At 37.9% G+C, this 17,678-nt stretch overlaps 1 protein-coding gene across 3 annotated transcripts in view; it reads left to right on the top strand.

Annotated features, from left to right (window-relative positions):
• The window catches only part of Naa15-16 (N-alpha-acetyltransferase 15/16), a 386,157-nt gene that overhangs the window by 245,253 nt on the left and 123,226 nt on the right, over positions 1-17,678 (top strand). For all 3 annotated transcript variants that reach the window (XR_016546872.1, XM_090371833.1, XM_090371822.1), the window contains 2 exons: positions 976-1,125; positions 15,252-15,315. Coding sequence is in view for 2 of the 3 variants with exons in the window: in XM_090371833.1 (XP_090227959.1) it covers positions 976-1,125; positions 15,252-15,315 (214 nt within the window). In the remaining variant the exon portion in view is untranslated. The remainder of the gene's footprint in view (positions 1-975; positions 1,126-15,251; positions 15,316-17,678) is intronic.

The following is a 17,678-nucleotide window of genomic DNA, read 5'->3' as shown; positions in this document are numbered from 1 at the left end:
GAGGCCTTTCTAAAATCCAGATATGAAGTAAAAGTTGTTGTTTGCATCTATCTGACCTATTGTTGAATGTTGTTCCTGCATTTAGGGTGGTGCCCCCAAAACTTCTCTGAAACTTTTAGACTGTCCTAAAGAGGTCAGTCAGGTTGATTAATGGTCCTCCCTTACAAACTTGCTTCAATGTCTATTAAACTGGTTCGGTTTTTACTACATGCCTTTTCTACAGATATTTCCATGGACACTGTTCTTCTGAATCTGTAAAAGTCTAATTTTACTTATTTGTTTTCCAAGCCTGTCCAACTAGTCAGTGTTTCCTTTCTTATATTGTTGGCAATCTATCTGACCTTTGAATATCTCAAAGTTATCAGTGCATGGAGGTTGCTTATGCCTCAAATTAACAACTCTCTGGTTTAAAGAAACTCTTCCTTCAGTCTAGTCTAAACTCTTTTCCTATCATTTGAATTTACAGTCCCTAGTTCTGGAATCATTTATGACTAAAAATTTCATCTTCATTTTGCCATCTCCCCTCTAAGGTATATACTTATAAACAGTTAAAAACAGTTCTTTTGAGACTGAATTTCATGGAGCTAAGAATAATTATTTTAAATAGAAAATGAGAGTTTTTTTTAATATCATTGATATTAAAAGAGTAGTACAATCCAAATTGTGCAATAATATACTTCAAGTTAGTTACAATTTAAATTATTCATATAAAAATTAATTTTCTAGATTTTACACTCCACTTGATGTGTGACTTAGTATTAGATAACCATTTATTGATGTTAAAATGAGGATGTAAATGTTAAATGTACATGCAGTATATATATATTTTTTATGTTTTACTCCAAGAACAGGAAGCTGATTAAATGTTAAATTTAATCTTTGGGATTAAGTTTAATATTTTGCTGTTCTTGGCTAAGATGCAGCTTATTCTGACCTGCAGTTGCTCTGATGTAACATCTCATTTTTACTTTTCAGCATTTTGCAGAAATAGTAGAAGATCAGTTTGACTTCCATACATATTGTATGAGAAAAATGACTTTAAGGGCGTATGTTGGTCTTCTTCGATTGGAAGATATTCTTCGGTCTCATCCTTTTTATTTTAGAGCAGCTAAAGTTGCCATTGAGGTAGGATTTATATTTTATTGCATTTCACAATTTAAACCATGTATTTATATTTAATTAGTTACAGAACATAGCTTATATGAAATATATAAGCTATTACAAGTCTTTAAGTATCAATATTAGTATGAGCTGTATGGTACAAGGAAGCCTCATCTTTTGCTGAGGCTTTCTTGTACCATACAGCTCAAAAAAAAAAAAAAAAAAAAAAGAAAAAGAAAAAAAAAGTGTTTCCTTTCTTATATTGTTGGCAATCTATCTGATCTTTGAATTTCTCAAAGTGATCAGTGCATGGAGGTTGCTTATGCCTCAAATTAACAACTCTCTGGTTTAAAGAAACTCTTTCTTCAGTCTAGTCTAAACCCTTTTCCTATCATTTGAATTTACAGTCCCTAGTTCTGGAATCATTTATGACTGTAAAAATTTCATCTTCATTTTACCATCTCCCCTCTAAGGTATATACTCATAAAGCCCTGTATTCCACCTATTCAAAGTCTTTCCTCATAAGCGCCCTTTTGCTAAACTCACCAAGCATCACCTATCTTTGGATCTTTTCAAAAAGCTTTGTCTTGTTCTTTGCCGTCTCCATGCTTGGACACAGCATTCCAAGTGTGGTTTCACTATTGCCTTGTATTATGGACTTTCCCTTGACACCTGTCTACACTGCATGGAAAACTTCATGTCTACCTGGATAGTAATCTCTGAATATCTCCAAATACTTCAATATCCTGAATATCTTTAATTTGCTCCTCATAGTTTAGAGTTTATTCTGGGATAAACTGCGATTTTGCAAGTGTTAAACATTGCATTATTTTTCTAGCATTAAAGCATAGTTGCCTGCCTCTTCTAACCATTTCTGAAGCCTGTTCAGGTAATCCTGGAGGAGAGCTGTTTGGCACTGCCATTACCCACCCTCCCAATCGTGATTTCATCTGCAAATTTTGATGTGTCCTGTATCCCCTCTGATTTTCTTAAATATCATTGTTATTTAAGAAAATCAGAAGCAAACAGTCCAAGCAATGATTCTTAAGGGACTCCACTTCTAGCACTATCTCAATCTGAACAGTAACTATTAATTGCAATCCTCTGCCTCCTGTAGCCATCCTCCAATCCTTCTAAGTACCTTACTCATCATTTTAACTTATAGCATATATAGTAACGTCTTGTGCAGGACAAGAGGTTATAACAAGTAACACCTCACTTAAAGATATGTTATATATATAATATCCTCTCTGACAGTATAGTGGTTTATTGACTTGTCGTTCATTTGGAGCAGGCTGGGTTCGATTCCTGTCTTTGACTTGGGGAGGAATTTATAGTCCTCTCCTGTTTGAGGCTGTAGTTAGCCAATCTCAGGCATAGGGAGTGGCCCACATAGCATGCAAATTGGCCTGTGAACATGCACTTGTACAGACATAATTTACAACTGTGCAATATGGTCTAAGCCACTGATTCATCGAAAATCCTATAACACAACAAGTTATATATAATACAGTTAATGTTCAGAGTGGTGTCCATTAGCCTGTGTATATCACACAAGTCTTTTTGATACATTTTTACAAAATGTGAGTAAGTACACGAGCTAGTTAAGTGTTGGAAACTCCTCAATAATTATTGTATTTAGCATCTCTTCAGTCCTTTGACAATGTACTTTATCTTTTAGATAATAGAATTCTAAATATGCTTTGTCCTACAGAAAAAAATCTGTAGGAGTTAAATATTTATTTATTCATAATTATATTATTATTATTATTATTATTTTTTTTTTTTTTTTTGTAATTTTTTAGCTGTATTGTCATGAAACAGAATACTCTTGCAGAACAGCATGCTTTTAACATATTCTGTATTCTTCATTTATAAAACATATGCATGAATACAGTGCTGAAGCCGATATATAATCAGAATATACAAACACACACACTAATTAGAAAATTTGAGAGAGCTACACTTGTGATAACTACACAGTGAACAAGTGTCTCGGTGCAGGTTTCAAAACTGCTGGTATTAGCAATACAGAACCCTTCAATAAAAATCAGCATCTTTTCATGTGCAGGATGCAGATTGTTTGTGTGGGTTTTTTACATGTGGCCTTTGCATTTGAATTTCTTACTCCCTTTAAAGAGTGCAGTCAGTTTCAAAAATATCTTGTGGATGCACTTGATATATGCATTCCAGATTACTCCTCATCATACTTGCCCTACTTTGGCAGAAAGAAAACTTTTTTCAAAAGTTGGGCAGATATATCAAGATATGAGAAGAGATAATCTGGAGTAGTGGAAAGTTTACTTTTCTTCTGGATTTCAATACACTTTTCCCTTTGTTTTTCAAAAATCGACCTATGAATTTATTGATACAGGCACACTTCACAGAGACAATCATTATAGTTCCTTTGAATTTATAAAACCATTACATATTTCATTGGAAATATCTCTCCAGTTGAGAAAGCAGCAGTACATTTCTCATCCAGACATAACCAACTGTGTGATACTACACTTATGGTGGTAGAAAATAAAAAAGACCTGGGAGTAATTGTGCAGTCAGATATGAAGATTTCTGAGCAATGCAGACAGGCTGCCAGGACAGGTCATGGGGTTTTGTCAATGATATACAGGAATTTTGCTAGCAGGGAAAAGGATGTGATTATCCCTCTGTATAAGGCAATGGTCAGGTCAGACCTTGAGTACTGTGTACAGGTCTGGAGGCCTCATTTTAGGAAGGATGTAGAGTTGCTTGAGCATGTACAGAGAAGGGCAACAAGATTGGTGAGGGGAATAAAGGGATCCTCTTACCAAGAGAGGCTTAAATTCTGCAAATTGTATTGGCTGGAGACCAGGCACCTGCGCGGTGATCTGATTGAGGTGTATAAGGCCTTGAATGGGTTGAGCACACTCAATTCTGATGGAATTCTTCCACTTGTTCAGATTACGAACCTAAGGGAGCATAAATTCAAATTAAGGAAAGACAGATGTAGAATAGATGTGCGGAAATTTGCCTTTAGCCAGTGGGTGGTTAATTGCTGGAACAAACTTCCATCTGTCGTTCTGGAAGTTGATAGGTTAGATAAATTTAAGGAGGAACTGGACAAACATTTAGAAGGAATTGTTTTGTAATTTTTTTTGGCTGATGCTGCATTAGCTCATACACTTGCTTTCTTGCATCACATGCCACCACTACTACTACTATCTCCATATTTATTATGATTTCTGCCCTTGTGTACTTTCCTAGTTTTTCTAAAATGTTTTAGATTAGTTCTAATTATTTGCACTTGAAAATGATATTGGAGATGTGTAACTTATATGAGGATGGATTGATATTCTGTGAATACTGTTTGCTCCAATTAATTGTGTCAGACATCAGATACCTGTACTACGATAAAAATATTCTTCCATTTTTTACATGGAGAAGTTCAATGAAATTTCAGTCATTACCACAATAGAAGATAGTATGGATGCAAATTAGGTTAGATTAGCCTGTGTTCATAAGCAGATGGAGCTTAGAAGTATGACAGAGTATCTAAAATTGTTTTACTGCCCTCATTGGTCTTTGTGGGAATTTAAAATGTTAGCATTTTTTCATTCTTATGAAGAAAAGAATAAAATTCAGGTTATCTGTGTCCCATTGTTCGTTCGGCCTTTTGGCCGGATGAACAATGGGAATGTCCTTGCACTATGAACATTCCCATTGGACATTCCAATGGAAATGTCCGATGAACTATGTCCAGGCCCATAGTGAGACCCGACATTACCAATATCTGCCACGGGGAGGGTAGCCAGGTGGGAAGGAGCAGCAGTGCGTAGCACACGCTTCTTGATTAGACCGGGGTTTGAGCCCGTCACCACCAAATACAGAGGATGCGGAAAGGTTAGGGAATGACCACCACATATCCCGGAGCAATATGGCCTTAGTTGCTAATGCCCCTTAAAAAAAAAAAAAAAAAAAAACGCCATGGGGAGGCCAGCCAGGTGTTACCAATATTTTGTACTCTGGTGGTTCCTGCCACTTACTTTCCTGGGATTTCAGTGGCTAGGACCCAAAAAAAAAAAAAAAAAAAAAAAAACGCGGTTGAAATTAGTGATACTTAACAAGTTAGTATTAATAGTATGCGCCGTTTGGCTGTGCGGTAAAAGTGAGTTTTAAAAACCAAATAGGTAAGAATAGGTAACCAAATCGGCAAGAATTTTGATGTTCTGTTTTAACTTTGATGTGTAGGGCTAAACGCTGTGCAGACAAAAGTTTGGGGGAGGCTGAAGACTGGGGGAAGAAATTGGAAGCAAGGGGCCATCAGAGTAGATGGCCCCTGCAGGCAGTGATGCATGCCCATGCCCCACCAGAGTAAGAAAATTGGGGTGGGGAGGAGAGGCAAGGCTCCCCTCCCCCCACCACTCCCCAGGAGTTTGGAAAGAAAGGTGCACTCAAGAGAGTGCGAATTTGGTCACCAATGGGCTGTCCCAACGGGAGAATGCCACCATATATCGTCTCTGTCAGTTTGCAGGCCCTGAAAAGCTGGCCGTTGAGTCTCATCCAGGTGGGCCACTAACAGGGGGTTAAATCTGGTATGTCTTTTTTCCAGACTGCATATAGTCTGGATCCCATTTTCTGGTCATTATCTTGGGGTCATAATCAAGTCTACTTGTTGTGCAACTAATAGCCAAAACTATTAGTTGCAAAAGTTGAAACTAATAGCTTTGGCAAGTGACCAGAATGCTTACTACCATTTGGACAAGAAGCAATTTTTCTACTCTTAGACTGCTCGAAATGTAGTTTGGACTGAGTAACAACTGTTTTAGAGTTGTTGCAAGCTTTGTTGTAGCCAATAAGTGAACTTGGAGATTTGGTTGCAAACCAATTGTGATATTCTACTTTCTTATCTTGAACAGCCTTAGCACATTTATTGGAAAACCGAGGTTTAGGTTTTCCAATAAATTTGATTGTAAAGTGGAGTGTGGAAAAATGGATTTCTTCCCTACAAGAATAATTTCACTGACCCTATCTAAGCAAACATTGACATCAGAAGATTTAAAACAGTAATCCAATCTAATCTTTCCAAGAAGGGTAGAACTCTCACAAGTTATTTCATTTTGCATTTGTGTAATGTCAAACAACACAAAGCTGAGAAAGGCTCTATTGTAGAAGTGACCATCACCAAGTTGGGATCTGAAGTGTCCAGAGGGCCACTCACCTGGACTGTGTACTTGGAAGGGTTGTTTGTGAGAAACTGAATGAGATTACAGGCAGACCTCACTTTGCACGGTTCCTATATGCACGAATTTCAGTTACCACAGTTTAATTAAATAACACCAGTCCCCAACAACACAGTTCAAATTTCAATTACCACAGTATATTAACTGTGAATAATTGCATAAAGTAAAAGCTGCTAGCTCTTCAGTCCACAAATTACTAAATAATAAATGCGCATCATGATCAGTGACCAATCATGTCACTTCTTTCAAAGTCTGGTTGTTCATCAGTGATTGGTCACTGCGCATCTGATATTCAGTTCAAGCACAGACATCAAAGCATGTGTAGTTGTGTTGCCTCCTTCTCTCCCAGTGATAAAAGAAAAGTGATGACGCTGGAACTGAAATTGGATGTAATTAGACAATTGGAAAATGGCTACAGAAAAGCGAAGATAGGACGAGACCTAAGGATACATGAAGCTACAGAACCACATATTGAAAAAGTCTGATGAATATAAAAAACAAGGTAAAGCCACCTATGATTGAAATGAAGCGTTTACTTCTAATTTTGATTGAAGACTGTAATAAAAAAAAAATCCCAATCAATTTGGCTGGCATTCAGGCAAAAACGTTAAAGTTAGTTGCCACATTGAAAGAAAACGGTAATTACGTGGAGACTGAAGAAGAGAACCTTTTACTGTCAGTAAACGCTGGGTGCGACAATCCAAATAGCGATGGAGTAAAGGACACTGTCCTAAAGAAGATAAAACCAAAACTAGACAATCTCCAAATCAAAAGCATTCGCAAAATCCGCGACAAAGAGATAATATTGGAAGCAGCCACTAAGTCAGATCTAGAACAGATCAAGTCTTGTGGCACAGCTGAAGACCTAACTCTCACCTTTGAAACCCCCAAACTCAGGGGACCAAGTTTAATTGTGTTTGATGTAGATGGCTTAATCCAAAAAGATGACCTGCTGGAGGAGGTGTATAACAAAAATCTCTTTTAATCCATGAGCAAGGAAGAAGCCCTTAAGGAGATGAAAATTCAATTTTCCACCAATACACGGACCCGTGGTCGACTTAACTGGATTATAGAAGTGTTCCCCAGGACAAGGAGATTCCTACACAGCCAGGATAGAATTTTTCTGGGCTGGTCATCCCACAGATTCAGAGATTTTGTACTAGTCCTGAAATGCTACAAATGTCTTGGTTATGGGCACACCTCTGCTAGCTAAGTGTCTTAAAAAACAGCCAACATGTGGGCATTGTGCTGAAGCAGGGCATCTCTGACTGTCCCAAAAAAGCCTCACCTAAATGCTAAAATTGCAGAGCAATCAACAAACCATATGATCACTCTATGCAGGATGGAGCGTGCCTTGTATATGGAAGAGCAGCAGAACTAGTACGCAGTAAGATTAACTATGGAAAATAGGATGCTCAATCCCCCCCTCTCCCAGACTTCGTATAGCCCAGATCAATGGCCAAAAATCCATCTGTGACAATACAGCTTCATCCTCTAATGGACGAGTTGAATCTAGATATCCTTCTCCTTCAGGAACCCTACTGCATCCATGGAAGGGTCTCTGGTTACCCCCCCCCCCCCCTGGCTTTCAGGAAAATTCAGACGACGAACCAATTGTGCCTCGCTGCTATCATCGTCCGAAATCTAGACCTAGTAGTAACATAGATAGAATCGCTTTGCACTCCCCACCTAGCTGGGCCTAAAATAGAAGGCAGCTTCGGCCGTATTGCGGTCTTAACAGCATACTTCCAATTTGGTACCGATAATCTCCTGCACTCGACTGGAACAAGCTCTTGACCTTCTGGAGAACACTGATGTCATTATAGCAGCAGATTCGAAGCCTAATGCCACAATAATTCAACATCTCTACCGACACAAGAGGAGACACGTTAGATTAATTTATTGCCTCACACGGCCTTGAAATCATCAACAGACCTGGACAACCAGCCACCTACTCTTTGGGAACTGGAGAGTCTAACCTGGGCATCACACTGACTACTTCGCAATAGACTCCTTCAATGGCAGGTGCACGACACGCCCATTACTAGCAACCATCGCCTCATCACCTACAGTGTCACCGATTCTGCCATCCCTCGTCAAGTGTCTATCCAGGATATTGCAAGATTCTCTACTAAAACAGCAAACTGGTACCAGTTTGACAATTTAATTCAAGATGTTCTTCAGGACCCAGCTAGAAACTCTTACCAATCAATGAACAGTGTGCAGAAAACAGACTTTGTGCATAGTCTGCTACTGAAAGCTTCCGAAGCTTCCATGAAAAAATGTTCCAGGAACCCAAGATCTGCACCATGGTGATTGCAGGAACTCACTAACTTGTGCAATTCTCTGAAGCATGCTTGCAAAGAGTACCAACACAAGCAAAGGACTGAACCTGCTCACATTGTAGAACAGTATAGAGAATGATTGAAAGCAGTCCACTGTGAATATACTAACAAAATTTACCATGCCAAGCAGAGTTCCTGCCATTCTCTTGTCGAGACTGGGGAGAACCGGAATCCGTGGGGTTTAGACCACAAACTCATGAGGAATAAGCTGGGATCCATGGATGTCATAAACTCTGTCCACTCTGATGACTCATCTGAGACTACACACTGGGAAGATACAATCAGCTGGATTCTGGATGAACTAATATATCAGGACAACACCAACTCTGACACTGACGTCCACAGGAAGATTGCAGCACAAAATTCCAGCTTCCAGCCAGACATTATGGAGGAACCATTCACAGAGGAGGAAGTTGATGCAGCAATTTAAAAAATCAAAAAAGGTCAAGCTTCTGGCCTGGATTTTATTGAAGGCGAGACTGCAACGTCTCTGGGCCATAGCTCCAATGATACTTCTTCAGCTCTTCAACACCTGTCTGAGTGAGGGCGACTTTCCATCACATTGGAAGCATGCTAACCTGAGGCTCTTACCTAAGGATCCCACAGGTACCTCCAAAGCATACTGCCCGATTGTGCTGCTTCCCATTCTCGGCAAGGTTTTTGAGAGACTGCAGCTCTCCCGCTTCCAACCCCGATATGAAGCCAATGGTTTGGCATCCTCGCTTCAATTTGGATTCAAACAAGGTTGCTCCACAATTGATGCTCTATCTAAAACCCTCAAAGTGGCAGAACAGTCGGGTGCAACTTATGTATTGGCAATCTTCATTGACTTCAAAGGAGCTTTTGACACAGTGTGGTGGCCGGGCATTCTTCAGAGGGCCAGAGTCTCTAACTGTACCTGGAATTTCTACCACTGCCTCAAAAGCTACTTCTCTAACCGCAAGGTCAGCATCAAAACAAAATATCACTGCATCACCCGACATCTAACCCGAGGCTATCCCCAGGGCTCCATCCAGGGGCCAGCTGTATGGAATATGATACTCGACAACTGGCTCCTGGGGGACCACCCACACACTACTCAGCTTTCTTATGCCGATGACATGGTTATCGGCGTCGAGGGCCCCCACCTGCACCACCATAGAAACCCAGGCTGCAGTTATTCTCTCTGTTCTGTCCATATGGGCCGCAGAAAATAAACTCTCAGTCTCCACTGAGAAGAGCAAAACCCTCCTATTGAAAGGCAAACTGGACTTCTCCAGAACTCCTACCATACATTTTAATAGCCGCCCACTGAAAAACAACCGATCGGTGAAGTACCTAGGAGTAATTTTGGACGATAGGAGAACTTTCATCCCCCATATCCAAGCTATCAAAGAAGAGAAAAAAAATTACATCACATGTTAGCATGCTTTACCCACAAGGACTGGGGTCTTAAAGGACCAACTCAACGCCTTCTATATTCAGCAGTATTCATACCAATTGTCACATATGGAGCTGTAGTATGGTACCACCCACTGAATGACTATAGTGCATGCACAATGTCAAATTCAGCAAATTGAACAACTTATGCTATTTCAAATTACCCGCGCATGTAGAATGACATCAACTGCCGCTCTGCAGGTACTAACAGGCTGCCTCCCCTTGGACCTCCAAGTCGCTTTTATCGGACTCTCTCATGCTATTAAGAAGAATAAGGAAGCTGAATTCCTCGCTGTTCAAACCCGTACCAATACCGATATCAAACAGGAACATAAACGTGTGTGGCTAGAATTGATAAACTTAGGGCAAACCCACTGGAATAACTCCACAACTGTTGCAACTACTAAACTTTTCCTTCTTGAGGTAACCTACATCAACAAACAACGTTCTACTTGGTTCCTCCCTAACGGCTATGCTTCCTTCCTATTAACTGGTCACGGTTCCTTCAAGAGATGCCTTCTAGAGTTCGGCCTAGTCGAACTCTAGAAGGCATCTCTTGAAGGAACCGTGGTACAGAGGATACCCTCTGTACCTGCGGAGAACCTGAAGACTGGGACCACGTGATGTACTCATGCAATGTATACTTAGACCTAAGAATGCAACTACTCCTAGACCTCCACACTACATCACTTCGGCCAGAAACCAAGTTATTGGAATCTAATGATGCCTTCTGTGCGCTGATGATGAAAGACCTCGTTGGCATAAGCCAACGAGATCTTTCATCGTCGCTGGCATCACCTGCGACTCCCTAACACTACTCCTGGATAACCTCCTCTAGACAGCAACTGATACCCAGCACCGGAAACGTCCAAACATGAAACTGCAAATTCCGGCCAGCCCTGTTGACGCCGCTCCGTGATTCTCCATTGTGACAATCCCGGACTCTTTTAATTTTAACTTTACCTGTTCTCTTCTCCCTACCCACAGTCCTTCTCCACAACTCCCACAACTGCACCTAGCGCTCTTGCTGCTCCTTTTCACCTGAGGAGATGCCTATGCTCTGTACCCCCCCCCATCTTCCACTTTCCTGTCTCTTCTCTGCTCTTTCCTTGACCCTCCCTACTCTCGCTCCTCCTGCAGGAGCTGGAACGGCCCGTCAGATGTCTTTTAATTCCCTGGTCTGGCTCCTCGTGCCAGTGGACTGGGAGGATGCTGGGAGGCTGCTTCCTGGTGATTGCGCCTCCCATTAATGAAGAGGCCAGTCAAACAACACACTACCGACTGGCTTTGCAATGTTAACACAGTACTTAATGCGGATTTATTGGAAACCACGGGAACCGCATAACAATAACACTGTCAGTAAAGGCTGGTTTCATCGTTTCAAAAGGCAGCATGAACTGATTAATGTTCAGCTATCCGGTGAAGCTGCTAGTGCAGATAAGGATGTTGCTGTGAAATTTGCGCCCAGATTGGAAGGATTAATTAAGGCAGGTGGTTATTATGATCATCAAATATTTAATGTTGATGAGACAGGTCTTTTTTGGAAGGCGACCCCATCAATGCGACGGAAGACATAGGATCGCAAAGTGGCCATAAAGGAATTATAGATAGATTAACTCTTTTATTATGAAGCAACGCAGAGGATGACTTTAAATTAAAACCTATGCTTATCTATCAGTCTGAGAATCCCAGAGCATTAAAAAATCATAACAAAGCATCTCTACCAGTCATTTGTCGTGCAAATAAAAGGTTGTGGGTTACAATAACATTGTTTCAAGACTGGTTTCAATCGTATTTTTGTCCAACGGTAGAGAGATACTGTAGGCAAAATAATTTAACTCTTAAAGCACTACTGCTGTTGGATAATGCTCCAGGTCACTCTGGTTCTCTTGTGGACTTGAATGAAAATGTGAAAATTTGCTTTTTACCACCAAACACAACTTCATTAATCCAGCCAATGAACCAAGGAATTATTTCAACTTTTAAAGCATATTATCTTAGACGGACTTTCAGACAGGCTATTGATGCTACAACTGGAGATCATGCAATTTCTTTAGCTGAGTTTGGAAAGAAATATGACATAAACCATGCAATTAAAAACATTCAAACATCGTGGCAGGAAGTAACAGCAAGTAATATTCGTGCAGTATGGCAGAAACTTTTACCGCACTGTGCAAATAACTTTGCAAGATTTGAATCGAAAGTGAATGGAGTTATAGAAGAAATAGCTGACCGTGGAAATGTTGACACTGCCGCCGTTCGAGAGACTCTAGATATGCAGCCAGAGGAACTTAGTGAAGGCGAACTTATTGACATAAACGAGGAAAGTGGTTGCGACGAAAAGGATGAAGATATCCCAGAGGAAGTGACGCTGGCAAAAAAACTTCACATTAAAGGAATTCTCAGAGTATTTCACAACATTGAAAGTGCAAAGGATAAAATGTTGGAAGCTGATCCAAACTTAGAAAGGAGTATGACAATTCACCAAGGCATAGAAAAGATTCTTGCTCCGTATCATAAGTTATACCACGAGAAGCAGCAGCAAGCACTGCTCAAACTACTCTAGATAAGTTTTTTACAAAGAAATAAACCACTTTAATTCTGAACATTTCTAATGTTTTAAATTACAGTGTAATAAATAAATATTAGTTTTACTTTTTTTTTTTTTTTTTTTTGTCATACATTTATAACCGACAGTAAGAGAGTTTTTAATGTTTTGACAAAAAAATTTAAAGGTCGCAGAACAGTCATAATTTTTCCCATTGACTATTACGATCACTTTACACGGTTTCGGCTTGCACAGTCATTTTTAAGGTCCCGCACTACTGTGCAAAGCGAGGACTGCCTGTGTTCGCATGGCAATGATATAATTATGTATGACACTGATTTCTGTCACATGCATCAGATGTCAGATAAAAAATATCCTATGAATGCTAGAGGTCTCATATCATTAGCAGTGGCTTTCAGACAAATAACTTATCGCATATTATATTTCATGATATGTGATTTTTCTGTTGCGTTGTGTGATATTAATTAATTAATTAATTAATTGAAAGAGATGTTCAAATGCAATCACCTGATAGATGGATCTGGTTTCTAAAAGTTGGCTGGCATGCCATCTTGTGAAACTATTATTTTCTGGTTGCAGTCACACTCAAAACCATAACATTAATATTTCCTATACTAGTGGTATTCAAACTGGGTACATTTTTCCCAAGGGTACAAAATCAGTAAATGGTTTTGCATATATTTGGGGCCAGGTGGGAAGGAGCAGCAGTGCGTAGCACACGCTTCTTGATTAGACCGGGGTTCGAGCCCGTCACCACCAAATACGGAGGATGCGGAAAGGTCATTCAGGGAATGACCACCGCATATCCCGGAGCAATATGGCCTTAGTTGCTAATGCTCCTAAAAACCAAATAACAACAACAACAATAACAGCATATATTTGGGAGTATGGAAATTTCTTGATTTCATTTGATAATACACAAGTTGGAGATTTTTGTTTTTCAAAATGAAAATAAATTAAACATATCCCTTAATCAGAATAATCTACAAACAAGTATACTCCATTTTTTACATGTATCAGTATGTCTGCCTGACATTCAGTGAGAGATATCTGTTTCATTCTCATAAAAGTTTCTGAGGGAACTAGGACTAAAGAGGCTTTGGTCTGTATCGGAGATTTTTGTGAAGCAGTTTATTTTGCTAGCATCCACATATTGTTGGGATCCTGTTAGTTTTAAGTATTGATATCAGAAATATTTAAAATTATGTTTATGATAAAAACAAATGTTAATTGATGCCATGCTATAAGCTCTGAATGTAAAAGATTATGTTCAGATTGTTTTTTTAATCTAATTGAGATTGGCTTTGGTTCTGGAGTAACTTACCACTATCGTGCTTTTCAAAATCAAGTCTGTGCATGCATTTCCACAAAAATCCACAGCTCTTTGTTTAAATGTTATATTTGTTAAAGACTAAATAAAATTTAGGGCTAAAGCCTCAGACCATGAAATTTACTAGCCATACAAGTAAGGGCAGTGCATAAGTTCTGTATGTAGTAAATCGCCAAAATTGGTGAAATGGGATCGTTTTCACCGGTACCTACCCACTCACCAGTGACTGGCCAAATAGCCTTGAAATGGTGGTCTGGGTAGTGGTATCCACTGAGTAGTTTTCTCTGTTAGGGAAGCATTAATTATTCAAAGTAGTACAATGGTAGACAACTCATTGTGAAGGCATTCACAATATGAGATGTGATGAAAGCGATGCCATTCCACCAACTTCAGTGATTTAGTACAGAACTAATGCATTGCACTAACTTGTATGTTATACTTGTTTGTCTGCTGCTCTAAAACAGTTGCAGTAGGTGTAAATCCTCCTGCCCATGGTAGTTATACAGAATATAAATGTAAATGTATTATTTATTTATTCTTATTTATACATTACAGAGTTTAGGAGCAGTAAGTAACTGGGAAATTAGTTCTCTCTTTTCTTATATTAGTGATACAAGATAGGCCTGGATAAAATGAGGTTAAAACTGACCAGCAGTCAAAGGTGTTGTGGAGAAGGGTCATTTTCATAACTGCGTAAACCTGACTTCGGTAGTGGTAAACATCATGCAGATAGTGATTGAAAGATCAATTCATGGGCATCTAGATAGAAATAATATTCTCAAGGGAACACAGCATGAATGGGAAGATCTTATTTAAATAATATGATACACTAATATGAGTGTCACTCATGTGCTGGATGTAGCAACTTGGACACATGAAATTTGACTTAAATTTTTAAAACTTCAGCATTATGAAATTAGGTAGTTCAGCCAGAGAAAACACTCCTGAAAAGAATCTCTTAGATATCATACCATTTATAGAGTGTATATGTATATTTCAGTAAACAAGTAATTTATTTTTTGTAACAGAATGGAATTTATTATTCCATATTAAATCATTTGTTTTGAAAACCAAAGAAATTAAATTGCAGCTCAGATTAATTTTTTTATCAGTTTTTAAAAATATATGCCAAAAAGAAATAAAAAAAAAAAAAAAAAAAAACACTTCAGAATAAGAAAATTATAAAATCTTAAATAAGACTTGCCCTGTGTATAATGCTATCTATTCACAACATTTCCTTTATGGTATTTTTGCATGTTACATTTCAGGTATATCTGAGGCTGCATGACAAGCCATTAACAGACAGTGAAGCTACAGAAGAAATCAACACAGGTGAGCCCTTTATCATCCGTTAACTTTAAAAATGTAAAACTGTAACATATTAACCCACTTCTTTAAAATAGATTCAGAAAAACAGTAATTACAGTGGGGGGGATAACTTTCATGCTGTTATGGGAAGTACTTTAAAACAAATTGTACTTTTTCAAAAACAAGCCTGGTGGGTAATTAGAAATTTTTAGGTTTGGGGATAAAGCTGGTGGGTATGCTGACATTCATTTGATTAACAATTGCTTGCATTTTAATAATATTTGTAGTGGCCAATAGATATGAGAAATTTACTTAAATAGTCCATCTAGATCAGGGATCTGTGATTTTTTTTTTTTTTTTTAACAGACTGATCACATCAATTATCTGACAGCTCATATTTCATAGATATTGTTTCTTATTAAAGCTTACTTAATCATGCGAGCCATACTTTCAAGATCGATTCAAGGCCTGAGAACAATGAAAAAAGTTCATATAAATGTGTGTTCAATTCTGAATAGTTACAGAGCTATGGCTGTTTGAATTTTAATAAATAACTATAAAATTTGCAATCTAAAAATAATAATAATAATAAAAAAAAGAGGAAGTAAACATGTACTTTGTATGAATTGGAAGTTCCCTTAATAGCCCAGTCTAAGCAGCAGTGCTATTAAACATAAATTTGACTCAACATTTCCGATTATTGCAAAGTTTGTAGTAGTATTTCTTGAAGCAATCATAATCTTTTGATATCTAACATACCTTTCTGTCTAGAATTCTCTAGACAGAAAATCCCAACTAAATTAATATTTGAAAGTACAGTATATTATACTGATGAACAATCCTGTGGCTATATTTTAACATAAAAAGTGAATCTTGTCATTTAAATTTAATTTCTAGTGCAGTATGAACTTTAATAAAGAAATACTTAGAAGATTTAGAAGTTGATAGTTTAAATAGATTCAAGGCAAAATTAGACAAACAATTTGAAGTGAGTGAGTGAAATTAGATTTTTTTTTTTTTTTTCCCCTCTTTTGGCCAAAAAAATCTCCTGTTTTCATCCAACTTACAGTTATCTATCTCCAGCTTTTCAAAACTCAAAGTGTGGTTGGTGGATGTGGAATTTCAGTTGATCCTTAAAATCTTCCCAAGTGAAAATTTGATGTCGATCTGACTTTTCCTCATTAAGTTACATCCACACATATTTGAAACACTTTCCTCGACGTATACATTCTGTGAAAGACATTACATGGAAATTAATAATTAACTTTAAAAAAATAATAAAAAATATAGACTCCACATGTTTGCAAACTATAAATGGCTTGTTGCTTGTTACCTAGATAGAGGTGGAAAAGAGGATTTCCTACACAAATGCATATTCAGTTAACTCAGTTAATTCAGTTAAATGCATATTCAGTTAACTCATTCAAATTAAATGGCACCCCAGTTTTCAACTGGGGTGCCATTTAATTTGGGTTTCAGTTACTTAAACTTATTTTTGTTTTTAAATTTATATATTTATTTCATTATAAAAAGGTGTACAGTATCTGTTTAATTTTGTGGTGATCTATAATTGATTTAGTACCTCTCTATATAAAGAATAAAATTATTATATATATAATTTGTATTATGAATTGTAATTTTGTTTATACAGTAAACCCCCGCTATTCGTGGGGGTTACATTCCTGAGAAATTCCGCGAATACCGAAAACGCGAATACTGAGTTATGGCTCCCATAGTAATAAAGGGGTTCCGTTCCAAAGTATGAAATATATAAGAAAAATTAGCCTAAAATTTTGTCTATGTATGTATTATATGTACCTTCGTAATATGACTATGTACATAGACAGTACATAGTGAAATGCAAGCATATGGCATTGAAATGAAATGAATACATTTAATATTAAATGTAATATTTATTAGAAATTTCAAACAAATCTTTCAAACCAGCACCTTTGCTAGCAAAAAAAAACTTATCCCGCCAGTGCTATCACCAGTTTCGCTAAAGTGTTGATAGAGGAGTTTTGCCTTTTCACGAATGATGAGGGAACTTAACGGAATTTTATTTTGAGTTCAGTCTTCTATCCACAGATTTAAAGCTTTTTCCATTTTTTCTAATTTAACATCACAAGTTACAGAGCAAATTTTTGAAGCAATTAACGCGTTTTCACGGACACAAAGGCGGATTTTTCTTCCGATTTCTTGATTGATCGTACTGTTGACTCATTGATTTTATAATGTTTTGCCACTGAGGAGACACTTTCACCATTAGAAATTTTATCTAATAACTCAATTTTATTCACTAATGTCATCACCTTCTTTGATCTTTTCACATTTCCCTTGTTATTCGTAGCCATATTTTTGTACGGGTTAGAAAGAACTTGTCCACA

Source organism: Mastigoproctus giganteus, chromosome 1 (genome assembly GCF_048544385.1).
Source record: "Mastigoproctus giganteus isolate SK-2022 chromosome 1, ASM4854438v1, whole genome shotgun sequence".
In the NCBI taxonomy this organism is placed as follows: Eukaryota; Metazoa; Arthropoda; class Arachnida; order Uropygi; family Thelyphonidae; genus Mastigoproctus; species Mastigoproctus giganteus.
The sequence above is the reverse complement of the archived record's forward strand: the minus strand, read 5'-3'. Positions and strand labels throughout refer to the sequence as shown.